This window comes from Euprymna scolopes, chromosome 35 (genome assembly GCF_053919585.1).
Source record: "Euprymna scolopes isolate OS-2025 chromosome 35, ASM5391958v1, whole genome shotgun sequence".
Classification (NCBI taxonomy): domain Eukaryota; kingdom Metazoa; phylum Mollusca; class Cephalopoda; order Sepiida; family Sepiolidae; genus Euprymna; species Euprymna scolopes.
The window spans coordinates 26722857-26742139 of record NC_136516.1 but is presented as its reverse complement, the minus strand read 5'-3'; the positions used below and the strand labels follow the sequence as shown (position 1 = coordinate 26742139).

The window sequence follows — 19283 nt, the reverse complement described above, 5'->3', positions numbered from 1 at the left end:
ACCGGCGAATGTCCGCTTTCTTCGAGTTCCCAGTATTTATTCGCTAGTGTTGTTTTTATACGGTGTTTTTATTTTTGAATGTGCTTTTGTGGTCATAGTACCGGGTTTTGAAATCTAAGGAAGTCATGCCTATGTAATATTTCTTGTTATTCGGGTTTTCTTTCGCAAATATTGTTGCTTGATAAACTACGCTTTTTGTTAGACATTTATTTTGGACTGGGCAAAGTGTGCGGTGTCTACAATTGCATTTATCTTGTTCGTTATTAGTATTTTTATTTATGGTATGGTTGTTCTTGTCCGGGATTGGTTTGTTATTATTATTATTATTATTATTATTATTATTATTATTATTATTATTATTTCTGCTAGTGTTGGTTTTATTTCTGTCATGGTGTCTACTTTTTTTATTGTTTATTTTGTTGTTGTTTACATTGTTTTCATTTAGTATTTTGTTATTATGTGCCTTAATTATCATCTCTAAATTTTCGCAACAACTGTAAGATAACTTCAAGGTATTTTTATTGAAGATTTTGTGTAAGGGGTTGGTTGTGGGAAAGTGTTTTTCAATAAGATCTAGAAATTTCTTGCCAAGTTTTGTTTTTAACATTTGATTGTATGGGGCCGTATACCAAATTATAGTTCTTTTTCTTCTGTTTATAATTTTATTATAGTTGTTGGTGTTTTGTTGCTTATATTTGATATCGATATTTTTGTATCCACTATTTACGTAAACCCTAAGTCCAACCACCCACCATCAATTATAAAACATATTCCTAACTCGATCGTAAGTAGACTCAGTAATAACTCAAGCGATGAAAATGCATTTAACAGGTCATCCAATATTTACGAAACAGCCCTAAAAAATAGTGGATACAAAAATAATTTTAATTGGCTTTTTTTATTTGATTTTCTTTAAAGAAAAATAATCTACCGCTGATAGTAATACTAAAAAAGTGAATATCTGTTGATCTTAACCTATTAGTAAAACTAAAATCGATAGATCATCCTTCACAGTTTATCCTTATGTTTAAGAAAATATCTGAGCATTTAACATGTGTCTTTACGGTAAAAAATAACAACCTTATTGTTAAATATGTAGAGTTAGAAAGAATCGAAATCGGAATCGGTAATTGTATCGGAATCGGTAAAAATACTGGAATCTTCCCATCCCAAATATATATATATATATATATATATATATATATATATATATATATATATATATATATATATATATATACTCCTATGGATTCTTTTTTCTTTTGTGTGTATCAATATTCATATTAAAAACCCTCTTTTCTATTTATTGAAAAAGAAAATACAATTTTCTTATATATATGGGTTGTAGAATTGTATTCACTAGCAAACGATCTCGCTCATTTGCGTATTCTTTTAAATACATATATATATATATATATATATATATATATATATATATATATATATATATACGTCAAGATATTGAAATGAATTAGATTACATGCTAGTGAATCTAGTAGTTTCAAGTCTTATAAAATGTTGGAAGGCAATATTCTTACAAGGCAATCTCAACCAAATAAAAGTGCTCAATATACTAGATAGAGCAAATAAGAGTAGATTTTATTTATTCAAATTTGATTTAAAAAGAATCACTTTTCAAAATAAATAAAAAATTATGGCTTCAACCAAAGAATAGAATGTTTAAATTGATGTCCTTAATCCATGGATTTTCAATGTAAGTGCATCTCCTCAGAGGAAAAATTCTAGCAAAATTCAAATATTGGTTCGAAATTATTTTGCTAAATAGATCATACTGGGAAAATATTAAAGATGAAATGCCTTTAACGGACATAGAGAAAGTGAATGATTGTTGAAAGAAAAAAAGGATATGATAATTAGAATCCAAATATATATATATATATATATATATATATATATATATATATATATATATATATATACTAGCAAAAGTACCCGTCGTTGACTGGGTTCAAAAGCAGCCGACAGAAAATGGACTCTGATTTATGAAAGTATGATAGGTTATGAAAAGGAAGGGTTGTAAAGAGATATCTTCGAATTTGGGGGCATCAAAACCAAAGCAAAATATGATGAAAGTAAAAATAAAATAGATAAACCCCATAATTTATTATACCATACCTGTTCACACTGAAACACTTATCACAATATTCTGTGGATCTATATTAAAAAAAAAACTTGTTGAACTTTGTGACATATTTCCATTCTATGGAGGTCAGGTGTGAACGAACATCCCATAATTTTATTATACCATATTTCTTCAAACTGAAACATAATTATTAAAGTATACTTACGCAGATAGATATGAAAAGTCTTTATTAATGTTTGTGCCTATTTGCATTCTATGGAGGTCAGGCGCGAACGCAGATCCCACAATTTTATCATACCATCCCTATTTAAGTTAAAACATACTTATTAAAGTATTCTTATGTACATCTATATCGAAAACACTTGTAAACGATTCTTTTAAATTTTTAAATTTTTATTTCCATATTTGTGGACCAGGCGCGAACGCAGACCCCACAATTTTAATGAACCACCGTTCTGCCAGATCAAACATACCCATTCCTATGTCTCGATACATCTTCTATCATTATATGCAATCAGTTTTTTAAAATAGTCAACCATATAGGAGCCTATTCGTGACCAGACACACACACACAAACACACAAACATCCAGCTTTATATATATATATATATATATATATATATATATATATATATATATATATATATATATATAAAAACGGATGATATGGGAAAAATGTTATGCGATGTGTCGAAAGATACCAGAGCAAAAAAAATAAAATAAATAAAATAAAAAGGAAAAAAAACAGATTTGATATTCCCGATGCGCTTTTCAACCGACTCTCTTCAGGGGAATCGTCAGTAAATTGGTTAATTACTCAAAACCATGAATTGGTAAATAAAATATTGTAATTGTAAAGTGGTCGGATGTTTTTAATCTAGCCTCTTTTCTGATGAGAAGCATTAGGCTTCCAAATACCTTGGTATAAATAGAATAACTCCCTCAATTATAGCTTTCCTTATTACATCAAAAAAAAAAAAAACTATGTATACCAAGATATGGCTTTGTCTTGTCTATAACGCTAAACGGAGTATTATATTATTTCAACTTTCATTTTTGTAGTTGGAGAAAATGATAGAAAATTACTAGATGACGAAGATTTCTCGGAGAATTCCATCCAAATCGGCAGCGACTATGAAGGGCCGGCGTTCACATTTCCAATTGATGTTAACCAACTTCAATCTCTTATTGACGCCTTTAAACGCAAAAAGGTTTGTATTTTCTTATTGCCAAGTGAAGACATTCTAACCAAGATATAAACGATCATGAGACAGTTGTGGGCGGTTTATATGGTAACTAGCAAGGTTTCCATTCCACGACGGGCGCATGATTCGTGAGTTTTAATGTTTATTTAGAGCAAATCATTTATTTTGGTCTCCTTTGCATTATTCCTTCTTCCCCCATTATATATATATATATATATATATATATATATATATATATATATATATATATATATATATATATATATATATATAGAGAGAGAGAGAGAGAGAGAGAGAGAGAGATGTTGTTTGTTTTGGTCTTAGCAATATGTTTTTTGAATGAATTCAATTATTTACAAAAGTGCATTTTTACCTAAATGCGAGTTGGGAATAATTTTCCCTTTAAACAACTTGGTATACCCACATGGGGAGCGGTATATATATTATTTATTATTTTCAATATATATATATATATATATATATATATATATATATATATATATATATATATATATATATATATATGATTTTTATTGTATTTTTGTTTATGAGTTTACCTAAGGAAGTTCTTGTCAAGAATCGGATAGAATTCCTTTGACAAGTTGTTTTAAACCCATATATATATATATATATATATATATATATATATATATATATATATATATATATATATATATATATATATATAAGTTTGAATGACGCAAAAATTAATAAGACTATAAAGGAAAGTGAACAAAGTACCAGCCAGAACACTGAAAATGAAACTGTAGAAACAAAAATGAATATCCTTTGGGTGATAAATGCCTTATTTCTGACATTGTATATAACTTTGACGTCATTGAAAGTAATAGAAATAGCACGTATATAGGGTTGACGGTCTATCAATTTAAGCACAGATTCCACAACCATATATTATCTTTTATAATAAAAAATGAAGAAACTCGTAAGAAATCAATATCTTTAGCTAAATGGGTAAGAAAAATACGTAGAAAAAAAAACATAGAATACAAATTAAAATTGTAAATGTTAGGAAGTGTAAGAAAATATACACCTAACAAATCTGGGCGCTGCAACCTGTGCATCATCAACGCCTATCATATAGTAGTATCTAAGGAAAATTTATTGAATAAACGGCAAGAACTCGTACAATGCTGCTTGCAAAGAAATAAATATTTATTATCCCACCTAAAATCCGATCAGGCAAATTAAAGTTATATAATAATGTAATAGCTTTCATGAGAAAGTAAAGTAAAATAAAATAAATAAATAAACAAATAAAAGCAAAAACGAATGAATAAAATAAAAAAGTAAATAAAATAATTTCATATAAGTGACAAGAAATTGGATCTCATAGAATTATGCAAACATAATAGAAAAGATAAGGGTCCCCTATCTTCAACCACCTGGTAGAAATTCATGGTTCGCCCCACGTAGACAGCATCACACTGACATTGGAATTTAGATATAAATTTATGCGAGATGAAGTGTCCGTTTTAAAAGAAGAAAATGCAGGTTTCGTCATGAAAATCACACAGACAGACTGTTTCACTTTATCACAGCTCTTCTTTTTTTAAGCCGTTCTTCATGTTTGATCATGAAATTATTATGAATTCTGTTTTAAAGAAGATACAAAAAACGTAACTCATCGTTAATTCGTCATGAGATCAGCTTCCGGTTCTCATGATTAAACATGGTCGATCCCTTGACTCCTTTCTGGCCCCTTTCCAAACTGAATCTCTTTTATGCGCAATCATCATAATTGTATTGTTTCTGTTCCATAAAAGATGCCAAAGCGTAACCCATCGTTAATTCGTTTTGCTTGTGAACCCAGATCCTGCACGCCAAGTACCTGTTCCAACTGTTGAACGCGGCCCGGTCTGTTCTACAAAAACACGGCAACTTTAACACAGTATCAACTTCGGTATTACACAAGGTCACAATTTGCGGAGATATTCATGGCAAGCTTGACGATCTCCTGATGATATTTAATAAGGTAAGTAGATAGGGAGTACTCTTTCCTCTTACTAAATAATACTCCCTACTGCCTCTTTATATCGGTAGGATTAAGTAGATGTTAGTCGCAAGATGATCTGGATTAAATGTATATTATTCTAGTTGAATAACCAAACATTTGTTGTATGTATGCATGCAAAAAACAAAAAAAAAAAAAAAAAAAAACATTTTAAATGACGCATTTTTTAAAGAAAGGAATCAATGATATTTTTAGTTTTGCTGTTACACCGCTTGTTGTATTATCGAGTGTATGCATAACAGTGTATATATGTGCGTTCATGCAAGTCTAGTCCATATAAATATACGTGTGCATGAAACCGATGCCCGTGCATCGTCTAGTGGTTATAAATGTTCGTTGTCGTTGTGTATGTGCGTGTTTACACATAATAAAACAAGGTTCACGTAACATGGACAAGGTAACAGTCATTTGTTCGGGACAGGGTCAACAAACATGACACATAAGCACATAATGGCCGTTCGCTAACGGACTACTAACCTTAGGTTGTGGTGATCTTTTTCTCTCAGACGATGTAAAAAATCTTCATTGTGAAGCAGTAAAAACAGGACTTCTTTTTGTTTTTCCTCGTTTATTCTCATTTTCACAGTTAAGTGTTTCTCTTAGGGATTCACAACGCTTCTTCTTTTAGTCTTTACATCGCTCGTAGTTATTTTCTTATATTTTCCATATTTTATCTTTTCCATATTTTATCTTTTCCATATTTTATCTTTCCACAGAATGGCATTCCGTCCCAAGTAAATTCCTACATTTTTAATGGCGATTTCATTGATCGGGGCAGCAACTCAGTCGAAGTGGCTTCCATTATATTTTCCTGTTTGATTTTGTTTCCAAACAATGTTTTCCTGAATCGAGGCAACCATGAGGATCGGGCAATTAACATTCGGTGAGTGACGTCATTTAAGTTGAAAAACTTTAGACTGTACAATCAGAGGAATAAACTAATGTCGGTAAGAATTCTTAGGAACAATGTTGGAGGAAAGGTATTTAGTAAGTTGTTAATTTTTTTTTATTAAACAATTGTTGTTAATTATTGTTGATATCGACGAAATTATTACATATATATATTGACAAAATAGCGCACTAAAGTTACAAATATATAACACCAAACATTAATTTATATTGAATTCTTTGAAAAATATTTATGCTAATTATGCATTCGGATGATTGCCTTTGCACCGTGCGCCTCTACTATGTATATTGAGTATTTCAAAATATGTTTTATTGATCTTACAGTTTTACCATTTTGATGATAATATATGACACTAACGCTTCCTGGGGAGAGTTATTTGGTTGAGAAACGTCTGGGGACGTAACCAGCTCCCCGGGTGTTAGACACGACATCAAACGATAGGCACATGGAAACATCAACGCAACTGGTCGATATGTCGTCGGCTATAACTGGCTGGCATGCGTCGATTCTTGTGTCGTCATTACATCATTACAGGCAGCTTTGTATTAGCAGTATCAGAATTTTTGTAGGAATTTTGACACCCCTAACACGAAACTGCGAATACAATATAAAAATCTCGTAATTTCTCTGTTAAAAGTGGGTTATTTATTTTCTTTATGGATTATACTTCCAAAATAAACTATTACAGTTGTTTTAAAAGTAATAAAAATATTTTTATTTTTTTTTAAAACAGTAATGAATTTTCCGAACTCAATATTTTTCAATTTTTAAACTCAATATTTTTAAATTTTAAAAATCTATCAAAATTTTTCTATTGATTCTATTTTTACGATATTTTCAGGGTCAATGTGAAATTTTATGTTCTTTCCAATAAACCGAATATAATATTTTAGACAAACGTTTTTTTTAAATTCACGCCCCCCCCCCATTTTCACGCCCCCCCCATTTTGAAATGTCTATTAAAAAGTAAATAATTAATTTATGTTTAATAGGTTTATATATCACAAATTGAAGAGAAAAGGTCAATAAATAATATATTCAAATTTAAAACAAAAAAAAAAATCAGTTTTTTAGAAATTTACCTGTAAAGTCCGAAGTTTAAAACCTTATTTTATAAGAACACATTTTTTCTTTTTGTCTTTTTTTTTTTTTTAATGAAACCTTGGTCCTTGCTCCTTTAATTGAAAAATAAATTAGGGCTTGAATTACATTTTTCGAGGAGTTATAAGCTTAGAAAGATAGGGGGTCGAATAATTTACGCCTCTCATTTTGAAATGTCTATTAAAAAGTAAATAATTAATTTATGTTTAATAGGTTTATATATCACAAATTGAAGAGAAAAGGTCAATAAATAATATATTCAAATTTAAAACAAAAAAAAAAATCAGTTTTTTAGAAATTTACCTGTAAAGTCCGAAGTTTAAAACCTTTTTAAAAAAAAAAAAACACATTGTTTTGTTTTGTTTTTTTTTAAAATAAAACCTTGGTCCTTACTCCTTTAATTGAAAAAAAAAATTAGGGCTTGAATTACATTTTTCGAGGAGTTATAAGCTTGGAAAGATGGGGTGGAATTATTCACTATTTTCACGAAATTTCTGACACTGCTAGCTTTGTATCGTCGTCGTCAATGGCAGGGACCTCATACTGAAATCGAACGCTTGTCCAAAAATAGCGAACAAATACATTTTTTAAAAATATATAATTTATTTAACATTTAACAATGAGGGAGCATATTCAGTCGACCTATTGCGTGCACACCAACGGCTACAGCTATGTCTGACTCGTACAGAAGCCAAGCTTCAACTGTTTTAAATCAATGGAATTATATTAAATGAAGAAAGAGAGAAAAGGGAGTGAAAGAGAGAGAGAGAGAGAAAGAGAGAGAGAGAGATTCATACATAATGTTTAAGCATTGTTTTGTTTTTGTATTACATCATGACCTGTTTGACCTTTCGAATTCAAGGGTCTCAGATCGTTTTGACTTGGTTCTTATATTATAAACAACTGCATTCTTTACTATTTGAGCTATTGATAGATAAGAAAGATAAACAACTTCAAGCTATGAATGACTTTGCGCATGCGCAAAAGTAATAGAAAATTTGCTGAAATCTTGCCGACGTATAACGAGAGAAAGCCCTTCTTATTAATACTTAAGTAATTTTAGTTTAATTCTAGAACCTTACGTAAAAAAATATTTTTTTTAGTTTAATTCTAGAACCTTACGTAAAAAAATATATATTTTAGTTTAATTCTAGAACCTTACGTAAAAAAATATATATTTTAGTTTAATTCTAGAACCTTACGTAAAAAAATATATATATTAGTTTAATTCTAGAACCTTACGTAAAAAATATATCTTTTAGTTTAATTCTAGAACCTTACGTAAAAAATATATATTTTAGTTTAATTCTAGAACCTTACGTAAAAAATATATCTTTTAGTTTAATTCTAGAACCTTACGTAAAAAATATATATTTTAGTTTAATTCTAGAACCTTACGTAAAAAATATATATTTTAGTTTAATTCTAGAACCTTACGTAAAAAAATATATATTTTAGTTTAATTCTAGAACCTTACGTAAAAAATATATATTTTAGTTTAATTCTAGAACCTTACGTAAAAAAATATATATTTTAGTTTAATTCTAGAACCTTACGTAAAAAAATATATATTTTAGTTTAATTCTAGAACCTTACGTAAAAAAATATATATTTTAGTTTAATTATAGAACCTTACGTAAAAAAATATATATTTTAGTTTAATTCTAGAACCTTACGTAAAAAAATATATATTTTAGTTTAATTCTAGAACCTTACGTAAAAAAATATATATTTTAGTTTAATTCTAGAACCTTACGTAAAAAAATATATATTTTAGTTTAATTCTAGAACCTTACGTAAAAAAATATATATTTTAGTTTAATTCTAGAACCTTACGTAAAAAATATATATTTTAGTTTAATTCTAGAACCTTACGTAAAAAAATATATATTTTAGTTTAATTCTAGAACCTTACGTAAAAAAATATATATTTTAGTTTAATTCTAGAACCTTACGTAAAAAAATATATATTCTTTACTTATTTTTAATAAAACATGTCATAATAAAAAAAATTTTTTAATGATTATTTTTCGGAATGATTTTGATTGTAACATAGGAATGATTCATTAAAAAAAAAAAACTTTTGCATATCGATAAATCTTTTAGTGTTTCATTTCTTCAATTTTAGATATGGGTTTTTAAAAGAAATCATGAATAAGTACAAAGTAAGTATAATTAATTCGATAACCATTCTCATACACTTTACTCATATACTTCAGCGTTCGCCATGTTATTAAGTCCAGAAGAAAGTTCTTACAAAATTTTTCATTTTGATTCAAATGATGTATTTTCAAATAAGTTTTCGTTATAATACTTTTACTTTATATATCATTTTAAAGAGTGTTTTATACTCTATCTAATCGTTTAACTTACAATCGTTTTAAAATAATTATATCTTCTTGCTAAGTGTTTAGGCATTATGTTGAACAAAGATGCCGCCGAAGAATCAATGCAGTCACGATCTCGAGTGTTGAGTAATTCTTAGTGACAAAGATGGCGGCGAAGAATCAATGCAGTCACGATTCAGTCGTTTCGAGACGGAGGTTGACAGCGAACTGAACTAAATCCAAAATTCGATATTTTTTATAATAAAGTTGGAGGCTTCTGATTGGTTGATTGTCATTACCGTGGTTATAAAAATGATGGCCGAAATCATTGGTGTCATATCCCCATTACTTCGTCTGATGGGGATGTGTCTCCTCGCAGCTTCGGCTGCAGGGAGACAGGGTAGTACAAGTCAAGGATTCGTCGCTTGACACTCAGCCCAACAGGTGAGGGGCCGGGAACCGGCCCAGAACCTGTTGGACTGAGGTACACCGCCTGGGTAATACCTAGGAGGTCTACCCTCCCAGGCCTTGCCACCGGGCTTTCCGGTGGGGCAAGTTTATTGCTTGCTGCCTGAGGCGCCCCGACCGGGGAATGCCGACGGGGTTACTCAGGCAATTTTTAAAATTGCAGGAGTGCTCCTCCTTTAGGGGAGCCTGCGGGGTTCCCACTTTCCAGGCCTTGTGCCACATTTTGCTGAGGTGGGCAGCAAATAAATATCTATCCCCATTACTTCGTCTGATGGGGATGTGTCTCCTCGCAGCTTCGGCTGCAGGGAGACAGGGTAGTACACGTCAAGGATTCGTCACTTGACACTCAGCCCAATAGGTGAGGGGCCGGGAACCGGCCCAGAACCTGTTGGACTGAGGTACGCCGCCTGGGTAATACCTAGGAGGTCCACCCTCTCAGGCATTGCCACCGGGCTTTCCGGTGGGGCAAGTTTATTGCTTGCTGCCTGAGGCTTCCCGACCGGGGAATGCCGACGGGGTTACTCAGGCAATTTTTAAAATTGCAGGAGTGCCCCTTCTTCTTCCCTACAATTTGGGGTCTAAACACTTGAAATTTTAGATATAGGTTCCTTGTACATGAATCTAACTTAATAACTTGATTTGAGCCCAAAACAATAAATGTTAAGGGGTCATAATATGGGTCAAACTTTAAAAAAATTTACCGTTTTCGTTTCTTTTTTTTTTTTTTTTTGCTCAACATACACCTCCAAACACCCGGGCAACGCCGGGCTGAAATTCTAGTATATCTATAAAAGTGAACGTGTCTGTGTATCTGTGTGTCTGTGTTTCTGTGTGTCTTTGTATCTGTGTGTCTGTGTGTTTGTGTGTGTACATTTCCCTAAACAATATCTCTGTTAATTTTAAGTCTACAGACTCGACATTTGATATACAGGATATTGAGATTTGGGAAAATCTTTGTAATCCGTTTTCAGCCAAAGATTTGGCTGTTAAGGGGTCAAAGTTCAACGATTTGACCTTTGAGAACTCTACCAAACTCCTCCGCCAATTTTGGGTGTAAACACTTGAAATTTTAGATATAGGTTCCTTGTACATGAATCTTACTTAATAACTTGATTTGAGCCCAAAACAATAAATGTTAAGGGGTCATAATAGGGGTCAAAGTTTTAAAAAATTACCTCTGCTCTCTCTACCAAATTACTCAGCCAATTTCTCCTCTAAACATTTGAAATTTTACATGTTCCGTCTGCCTGCTTCCCACCGGACTACAACTTGGATGTGTTCAAGTCCAACGTTAACAAATTCCTAATGAACCGCCCCCTTAAGTAAACACTTCATCAAATCTCCACACTAACGTAATGTACTTGCAATAACCCTTATCCCTGAGTGGCTTCCGGGCCTTGATAAGTGGTGATCATTGTGTAAAAAAAAAAAAAATACATAAAGAGTATTCAGGTATAGAGCAAGCTTTTTAATCAATTTGGGTCGAAAATTTGAGCTGTCAAAGGATCAAACTTTAAAAGATTTTCTCTTTGCGATATCTAGCAAACTACTCAGCCAATTTTTGGTCTAAACATTTGAAATTTATACATAACAGGTATTCAGATATACGGCAAGCATTTTCATCAGTTTTGGGGCGAAAATTTAGCTGCCAAAAAGTCAAAGTTGAAAAAGGTAATTTTTGCAGATTCTACCAAACTCCTCCGCTAATTTGGGGTCTAAACACTTAAAATTTTTGATGTAGATAACTTGTACATGGGTTAAACTTTTTATTTTTATTTCAGACCAAAACAAAAGGTCAAAATTGGGATCAATGTTTAAAAAAATTATCTAAACATTTGAAATCTTACATAAAGTGTATTCACACATAGAGCAAGTTATGAACAGTACATAGGGCCCGAGCAAAGCTGGGCTGAACTACTAGTATATATATATATATATATATATATATATATATATATATATATATATATATATATATATATATATATATATATATATATATAAGACACTCGGACAGCACTAGTAGCATTGTTAATAAACAACAAAATAAGCCTGATCACCATATTCAAACTAATCTTTCTCGTAATCTCGCAGGTGTTCAATTACCTGTTGTCGAATGAAGTTTCCCTTTGTAAAAAAAAGCATTTAATGTCCCCCCCCTTTTTTTTGCAGCCCCATACCACCATGATCATGCGCTTATTCGACAGCGTCTTTAAATGGCTCCCGATTGGCACCATAATCGATGACAAAGTCCTCGTCATTCACGGCGGAATATCGAATTCCACAGACTTAAATATGTTGGCCAATTTACAACGACAAAAGGTGACGTCATTCTTATTTGTTTCCGATTCCTTTTTGCCGTAAACATTTTTTCTTTCTTTCTTTTTTCCGTGCTTGTGAAGATTAGTGATGTTTTAAACCAATGCATTTCAGGTGAAAACATCATTACTTACGTGCTATGTCGAAATTAGAATAAATTCCAAAATTTACGAAAAATGTTCAGTATTTTTTTAGATTAGGTCCACCTCCACAATTTTCTTATAAATGACAACTTTTATAGGTTTTCGACTATGCTGAATACGGAAATCGCATTGAAATTTTGCAGAAATAAGTAGTTATCTAGGTATAAAAAGTTGTTTTATGCATTGTATTCTGTGGCGGCCATCTTTGTTACGCGCGTAGATTTGTTTATGGCGCGCGCACGCGCGTAACAAAGATGACCGCCAAAGAATACAATGCATAATACAACTTTTTATATCTCGATAACTACTTATTTCTGAAAAATTTCAATGCGATTTCTGTATTCAGCATAGTCGAAAACCTTTAAAAGACGTTATTTAAAAGAAAATTGTGGAGGTGGACTTAATCTAAAAATTTACCAAATGATCCAATAGATTTTAATTACAAGTAAAAATAAAAATGATGGATTTATACAGTTTTGCCGTATGTTTTAAGTGATGTTGGTTTAGTGGTTAACGACACAGACTGACGATCTGGGTGTTCCAAGTTCGAATCCAGTTAATTCCACAAAATTCACTTTCTTTTAGGATGTTAGCAAACTTGACGTGGTCCCTCTCGTAAGTACCCGATGTCTTTCTAGAGATAACTTTGACTAGAAAAATATCAGGGAAACCAATGCCAACAGTAGAATTTTTGGATTTATACGATATGACGATGAGCGTACGTTTTAATATGTTGAAAAGTTCTCAAAATCCAAGGGAGGTAACCACAATCGATCATATAGACTTTTGATTATCATAATTCCGCCATTTTTTAACACAAAATGTCAAAACGTAAGTATGGATGATATTTTTTTTATTAAAAATACATCAAGCACCATTTTTTTTACTTGCTTATTCCTTCAAAATAAACTTTAAACATTCTTTTTTACAAATAAAATAAGTTAATTTTAACGGAATTTAATGAATTTAAAAGAAAAATACCAAGTTTAAACATATTAGTCGATATTTTTGGTATGAAAAAAGAAAGAAAAAAAAACGATATTGTAGATTAACACGATTCGCTTAAACAATGAGATTCTCACCCGTAGTGGTAGGACATGGTAATTATATTTTTACTGAAGTATAACCTGGAAAAATCCGCCCCCCCCCAAAAAAAAATAATTGCACAGAATTTATCTCCCATAGCAACTTTTTTGGTTAGCTGCCGTAAAAGTTAGAACGACCCAGAAATGGGGTAACGTTTTACATTAAATTTCACACTGTCGAGGAGAGGGTGGCTCTTTCCAGGTTGAGAAACTGTTCAGAAACGTGGTTGCCTAGGTTGGGAAATCCATTGTGAGAAATAACCTCGCATAATTAAATAGGGTCTGGCGCATCAGAGAAGACGGTAAAAGAATGACAACATTTACCTGAATTCCTTTCGAAGATATCAGATCAATTAGTAGACCTAAGATGGCGACGTAGCCTGATAAAGTAAGGGTTTCACAGTTGTTAATTGAACTGGAGAATGTGTCAAATGGAAATTCAATAATCTAATACATAAAACGCTATATGTCTGTCTGTCTCCATATTTTCAAACTCAATCTCCTGCTAAACTAAAAGTCATTGAGCGGAACTAGGGGCCTCAAATGATTGGATTTTTTATGGGCTTTTCTTTTATGGATCTTTAGCCGGTTAAAATGGTTTTTAAGGGGTCAAAAACGGGTCAAAAATGAAAAAATCGTGATACATTTTGTTCATTCATTTTAATTTATTTTTTAATTTTTAATCAGTCCGTATGTGTGTCACTTGGTACGGTGGTAACGTCACTAGCTTTGAATGCTACAGATTTGCTTTTGGTTTCGATTCTAGCTGATGGCACCCAAATACTTTTTTTTTTTTTTTGCTTTTGAAATCACGACTCTATAATAATATATACGAAATTGGGATAAATTAAAATATCATATTTAAGCGTATTTTACGCCCGGGCAAACCCTCTCCCCCATGAGTTCAAGATAAAATTTATTCTGGCTGTGTTGGTTATACACCACTCAAATTCAACAAGAAATTATATTGTTGGGGTAAACCCGCCATAGCATTTTTTGGCTAGGAGTAAAGTGTAGTATCTGTTCAGATATAACACTTCAACTGTTCTGACTTCGATAAATGATGGAGAAATCCTTCTAGATTCAGGCAATTTTTATCTTTATTCCTATCCAGAGTGCCTCTTTTGGGGAGCTAGATTTTCCCCACATTAAAAACTGACCTTGTGTTTAACTCTGCCCTCGTGGGGAGAGGGGAGTAAATAGGAACATAATAAATAACATTCAACAAATGGATTGATTGAGATTGTCGGACTTCCTCATCTTGGTTGTTATTGTCACAACGTTTCGGCCGTTTTGCCCTCTGGCCTTCGTCAGGTGTTTTGTATCGAACTGGGGAACCGTTTGTTAGGAGTCTCGAACCCAACCCTTTATTATTATTACGGGGGTACCGTGCTCGGACTCCAGCTAGGCTCTGGGACATAGTTGCTGATTCTCTGTTTTTGAATGTTACTTTTTCACTGCCTTCGTTCATGTGAGCTGTTTCTTTAAGCTTTCTCACTTTCCAGTGGGTCTCTCTGTTTATTATTTTTACTTCATCCCATAGGGGGCGATGGTTCCCCCTCTCCATCCAGACATGGTTGGCTATACTATCTGGATGGAGAGGGGGAACCATCGCCCCCTATGGGATGAAGTAAAAATAATAAACAGAGAGACCCACTGGAAAGTGAGAAAACTTAAAGAAACAGCTCACATGCTCGGACATAACAACCTACTGAGCAAACCAAGCATAGAGCTGAATGCAATTTGGACACCTCTGATAGAGAAAACCTTGAATAACAACATAGGTTTAACATTAGGTTTAACATTAACTAAAACCAATTAAGAATTGTCCCAGACGTTGTATCAAAGTTTACAGTTACCCAAAGGTGCTGAGTTCAATCCTGAACGAAGGCAGTGAAAAAGTAACATTCAAAAACAGAGAATCAGCAACTATGTCCCAAACACGATACCCCCGTTCGTTGGGTTCGAGACTCCTAACAAACGGTTCCCCAGTTCGATACACCTGACAAAGGCCGGGGGGCAAAACGTTGTGACGATAACAACCAAGATGAGGAAGTCAGTCCGACAATCTCAATCAATGAAAACGCCTCATCTCAAAAATACATGGATGTTGGACGTATAGCCGTCGCACATTTAAATTAATTAATCTTAAACAGAAAATACTTAGCAAGTACAAATTACTAACAAGACGGAACCCAAATAAAAAATATAGACATTTATTATTCAATAGCGAAAGGGGACGAGTTTTCCGGAGACGAGTTTTCCCGGGACGAGTTTTCCTAAATTCGTGTTCTACTATGGCTATCGAGAGAGGAGGCCGGTGAATATGACAGCGTGGTGTCATTACCAGGTCAACATGTAGGTAAAGGGTGCCCAAAGTTACCACGTGGTCATAAAAAATATTTTTCGTTGCTTTAGAGAATGAATGTACATGTTTTTTCTTTTCCTAAAGAGAAAAAACAATTCTCCATTTGGATAATTATTATAATTCCACATTGGGATAATTTTAATCTAACAAAATATAGAAGTAAGTGAACTTGTTTTTGAATTTTTATATCTATCGAAGACCTAACAGCCAGCCATGGTTCTCCTCAGAATGTGCTGCTGCTATCGCGCACAGAAATCACTTTTTCCATAGCTACCAACGTAATAGATGCACTGAGACTAAAGCTGCTTTCAGGACTGCCAGCAACCACTGTAAAAGAGTAATAAAAAATGCAAGAGAGCTATATGCCCAGTCTGTTAAATCCAAGGTAGCTGATCAGCGGCTTGGTTCCCACCAGTTTTGGCAAATAACAAATAGGATCCTGAACAGAAGTGTGCGTTCTATCCCAACCATTATCAATGGACCAGAGGTTATCTTGTCAGCGTCAGACAAGGCCAAACTATTTGCAAAGAACTTTGCAGCTAATTCTACCCTATGCGACGAAGGCCATCAACTCCCCATATTTCCTCCTATAACACAGAACAAGCTAGGTAACATACAAATATCCGTGCATGAGGTCGCCAAGCTAATAAAAAACCTAGATTCCAGTAAAGCAACTGGCCCTGATGGCATCCCAATTATAGTGTTAAAAAAGCTTCAACCAGAACTTGCTCCCATACTTACGAAACTATTTAAGCGCTGCCTTAAGGAGAAGTGCTTTCCGACCCCTTGGAAGACCTCATCAGTTTGCCCTGTATTTAAGAATTCAGGTGATAAGTCATCTCCCTCTCAGTACAGACCAATAAGTCTTCTCTGTGTTATGAGTAAGTTGCTGGAATCAATATTAAATAGAGAAATAGTCAACCACCTCAGCAGGAATAACCTTCTTAGTGACACACAATATGGTTTCCGCTCTGCAAGATCTACCGCAGATGTGCTGACGGTTATATCCCACAGGATTAGTGAATCTCTTGACAAAGGCTTCCTTTCTAGGGCAATTGCTCTTGACATATCAAAGGCCTTTGACAAAGTATGGCATAAGGGTCTACTTCACAAGATTTCCAGCTACGGTATAATGGGAAATGTTTTCTCAATCATTAAATCATTTCTCTCCGATAGGCTCATAAGAGTAGTGGTAGATGGACAAAAATCGGAGGCCTTCAATATAAATGCTGGAGTCCCTCAGGGGTCAATCCTGGGCCCAACTCTCTTCCTGATCTACATCAATGACCTCCCTAAACACATACTTAAATCATTCGCTGACATCTATGCTGATGACACGACCATCTACGGCAACACATCAAAGGCTGTAAATGACGAAGTTCTCTCTGATTCTCTCTCCTCTGATCTCGAGCGCGTGGTTCAGTGGGGGAAGATGTGGCTAGTTACCTTTAATGCATCCAAAACCAAACTCCTATCCTTACATCATCAACGCTCTGATCCCCAGCTGGCATCAATTGTGATGGATGGCTCTCATCTGGGTGAGGCCCCGTGTTTTGACAAGCTTCTGGGTTTGACCTTTACTCCTAATCTGAAATGGAACACATACATCAAGTCTGTTGCCAAGGTCGCTGGAAAGATGGTGGGATCCTTCTACCGCTCCAGAAGATATCTCACTACTGATGCAATTCTCTATCTATATAAAAGCCAAGTACGGCCAAGGATGGAATACTGTTGCCATATCTGGGCAGGAGCTGCCAAAAACAGCCTATCATGCCTTAACAGAGTACAAAATAGACTTCGTGGTTTAGTGGGGGATGCCCTTTTCTCTACCCTGCAACCCCTCTCCCACAGAAGAGACGTTGCGAGCCTATCCTTGTTTTATCGTTATTTTCATGGCAGGTGCTCGTCTGAACTCCAATCCCTGGTCCCCCCTCGCCAATCTTTCACGAAAAACACCCGTCTAGCTGAATCCACTGTGAAAAATTTCCCCCACTCTATATCTGTGCCTAAATCAAAACGTGGATTTCATGAACAAAGCTTCTTTCTTAGAACTGCACGCCTGTGGAACTCTGTTCCATCTGCCTGCTTCCCTCTGGACTACAACTTGGATGTCTTCAAGTCTAATGTTAACAAATTCCTAATGAACCGCCCCCCTAATTAAACACATCATCAAATCTCCTCACTAACGTAATGTACTTGCAATAACCCTTATCCCTGAGTGGCTTCCGGGCCTTGATAAGGGGTGATCACTGTGTAAAAAAAAAAAAAAAAAAGTCGAATATTTCATTTTTTTTTAACCACAAAACAAAGCAATTTTTATATGAGAATATTTTTCAGTCCGTTCTTTTAATAATAAATAAAACGTTTCATTGAGTATTTCCAAATATTTTAAAGTTAGAAGTATTTTTCACGACAGTTTTTTTTTTTTTCACTAAAACGATCGATGAATTCAATATTTTAGCACTGGGCGTAATTTATTTCTTTGAAATATATTTAAAACTTTAATTTAAGACAAAGTTTTTGTTTGCTTGTTTTATAACATTTTATCCGTAAAAAAATTTGCATGACTGAAATGGGAAATGAAATAGGAAATTTTCTATTCTCTACCGAGACATACGAACACACATTCCTCTTAAAAATTCATTAACTAATCAGTTTTAATTAAAGTTTTGATATGAACTAAAAATAAAGAGTACATTAAATTTGAGGCAAAAAAGGCCAAAAGCATTATTTGAATATGTATGAAACATTAAATGTAACAAAAAATAAAAATATTTAGTGTGGAAAATATAATAAAAATAAATGAAAATCAAATTAAAATATAATAAAAATAAATGAAAATCAAATTAAAATATAATAAAAATAAATGAAAATCAAATTAAAATATAATAAAAAATAAATTAAAATCAAATTAAAATATAATAAAAATAAATGAAAATCAAATGAAAATATAATAAAAATAAATGAAAATCAAATTAAAATATAATATAAATAAATGAAAATCAAATTAAAATATAATAAAAATAAATGAAAATCAAATGAAAATATAATAAAAAAATAAATGAAAATCAAATGAAAATATAATAAAAATAAATGAAAATAAAATAAAAACAAACACGAACTAAAAGTATGAATCAAATTTAATTAAAGAAATAAAAAAAAATCCAAAAAATAAAATAAATACACACTCGATTACAAAAAAAGTGTATGAGATATATACA

The 19283-nt window shown here is 32.7% G+C and overlaps 1 protein-coding gene across 1 annotated transcript in view; it reads left to right on the top strand.

The window, feature by feature from the left end:
* Nucleotides 1-19283, top strand: part of LOC145259753 (serine/threonine-protein phosphatase with EF-hands pef-1-like) — a 101431-nt gene that overhangs the window by 31711 nt on the left and 50437 nt on the right. Inside the window, exons 5-9 of the mRNA XM_080117466.1 lie at nt 3167-3315; nt 5141-5302; nt 6058-6224; nt 9481-9517; nt 12320-12469. Coding sequence (XP_079973592.1) covers nt 3167-3315; nt 5141-5302; nt 6058-6224; nt 9481-9517; nt 12320-12469 — 665 coding nt within the window. The remainder of the gene's footprint in view (nt 1-3166; nt 3316-5140; nt 5303-6057; nt 6225-9480; nt 9518-12319; nt 12470-19283) is intronic.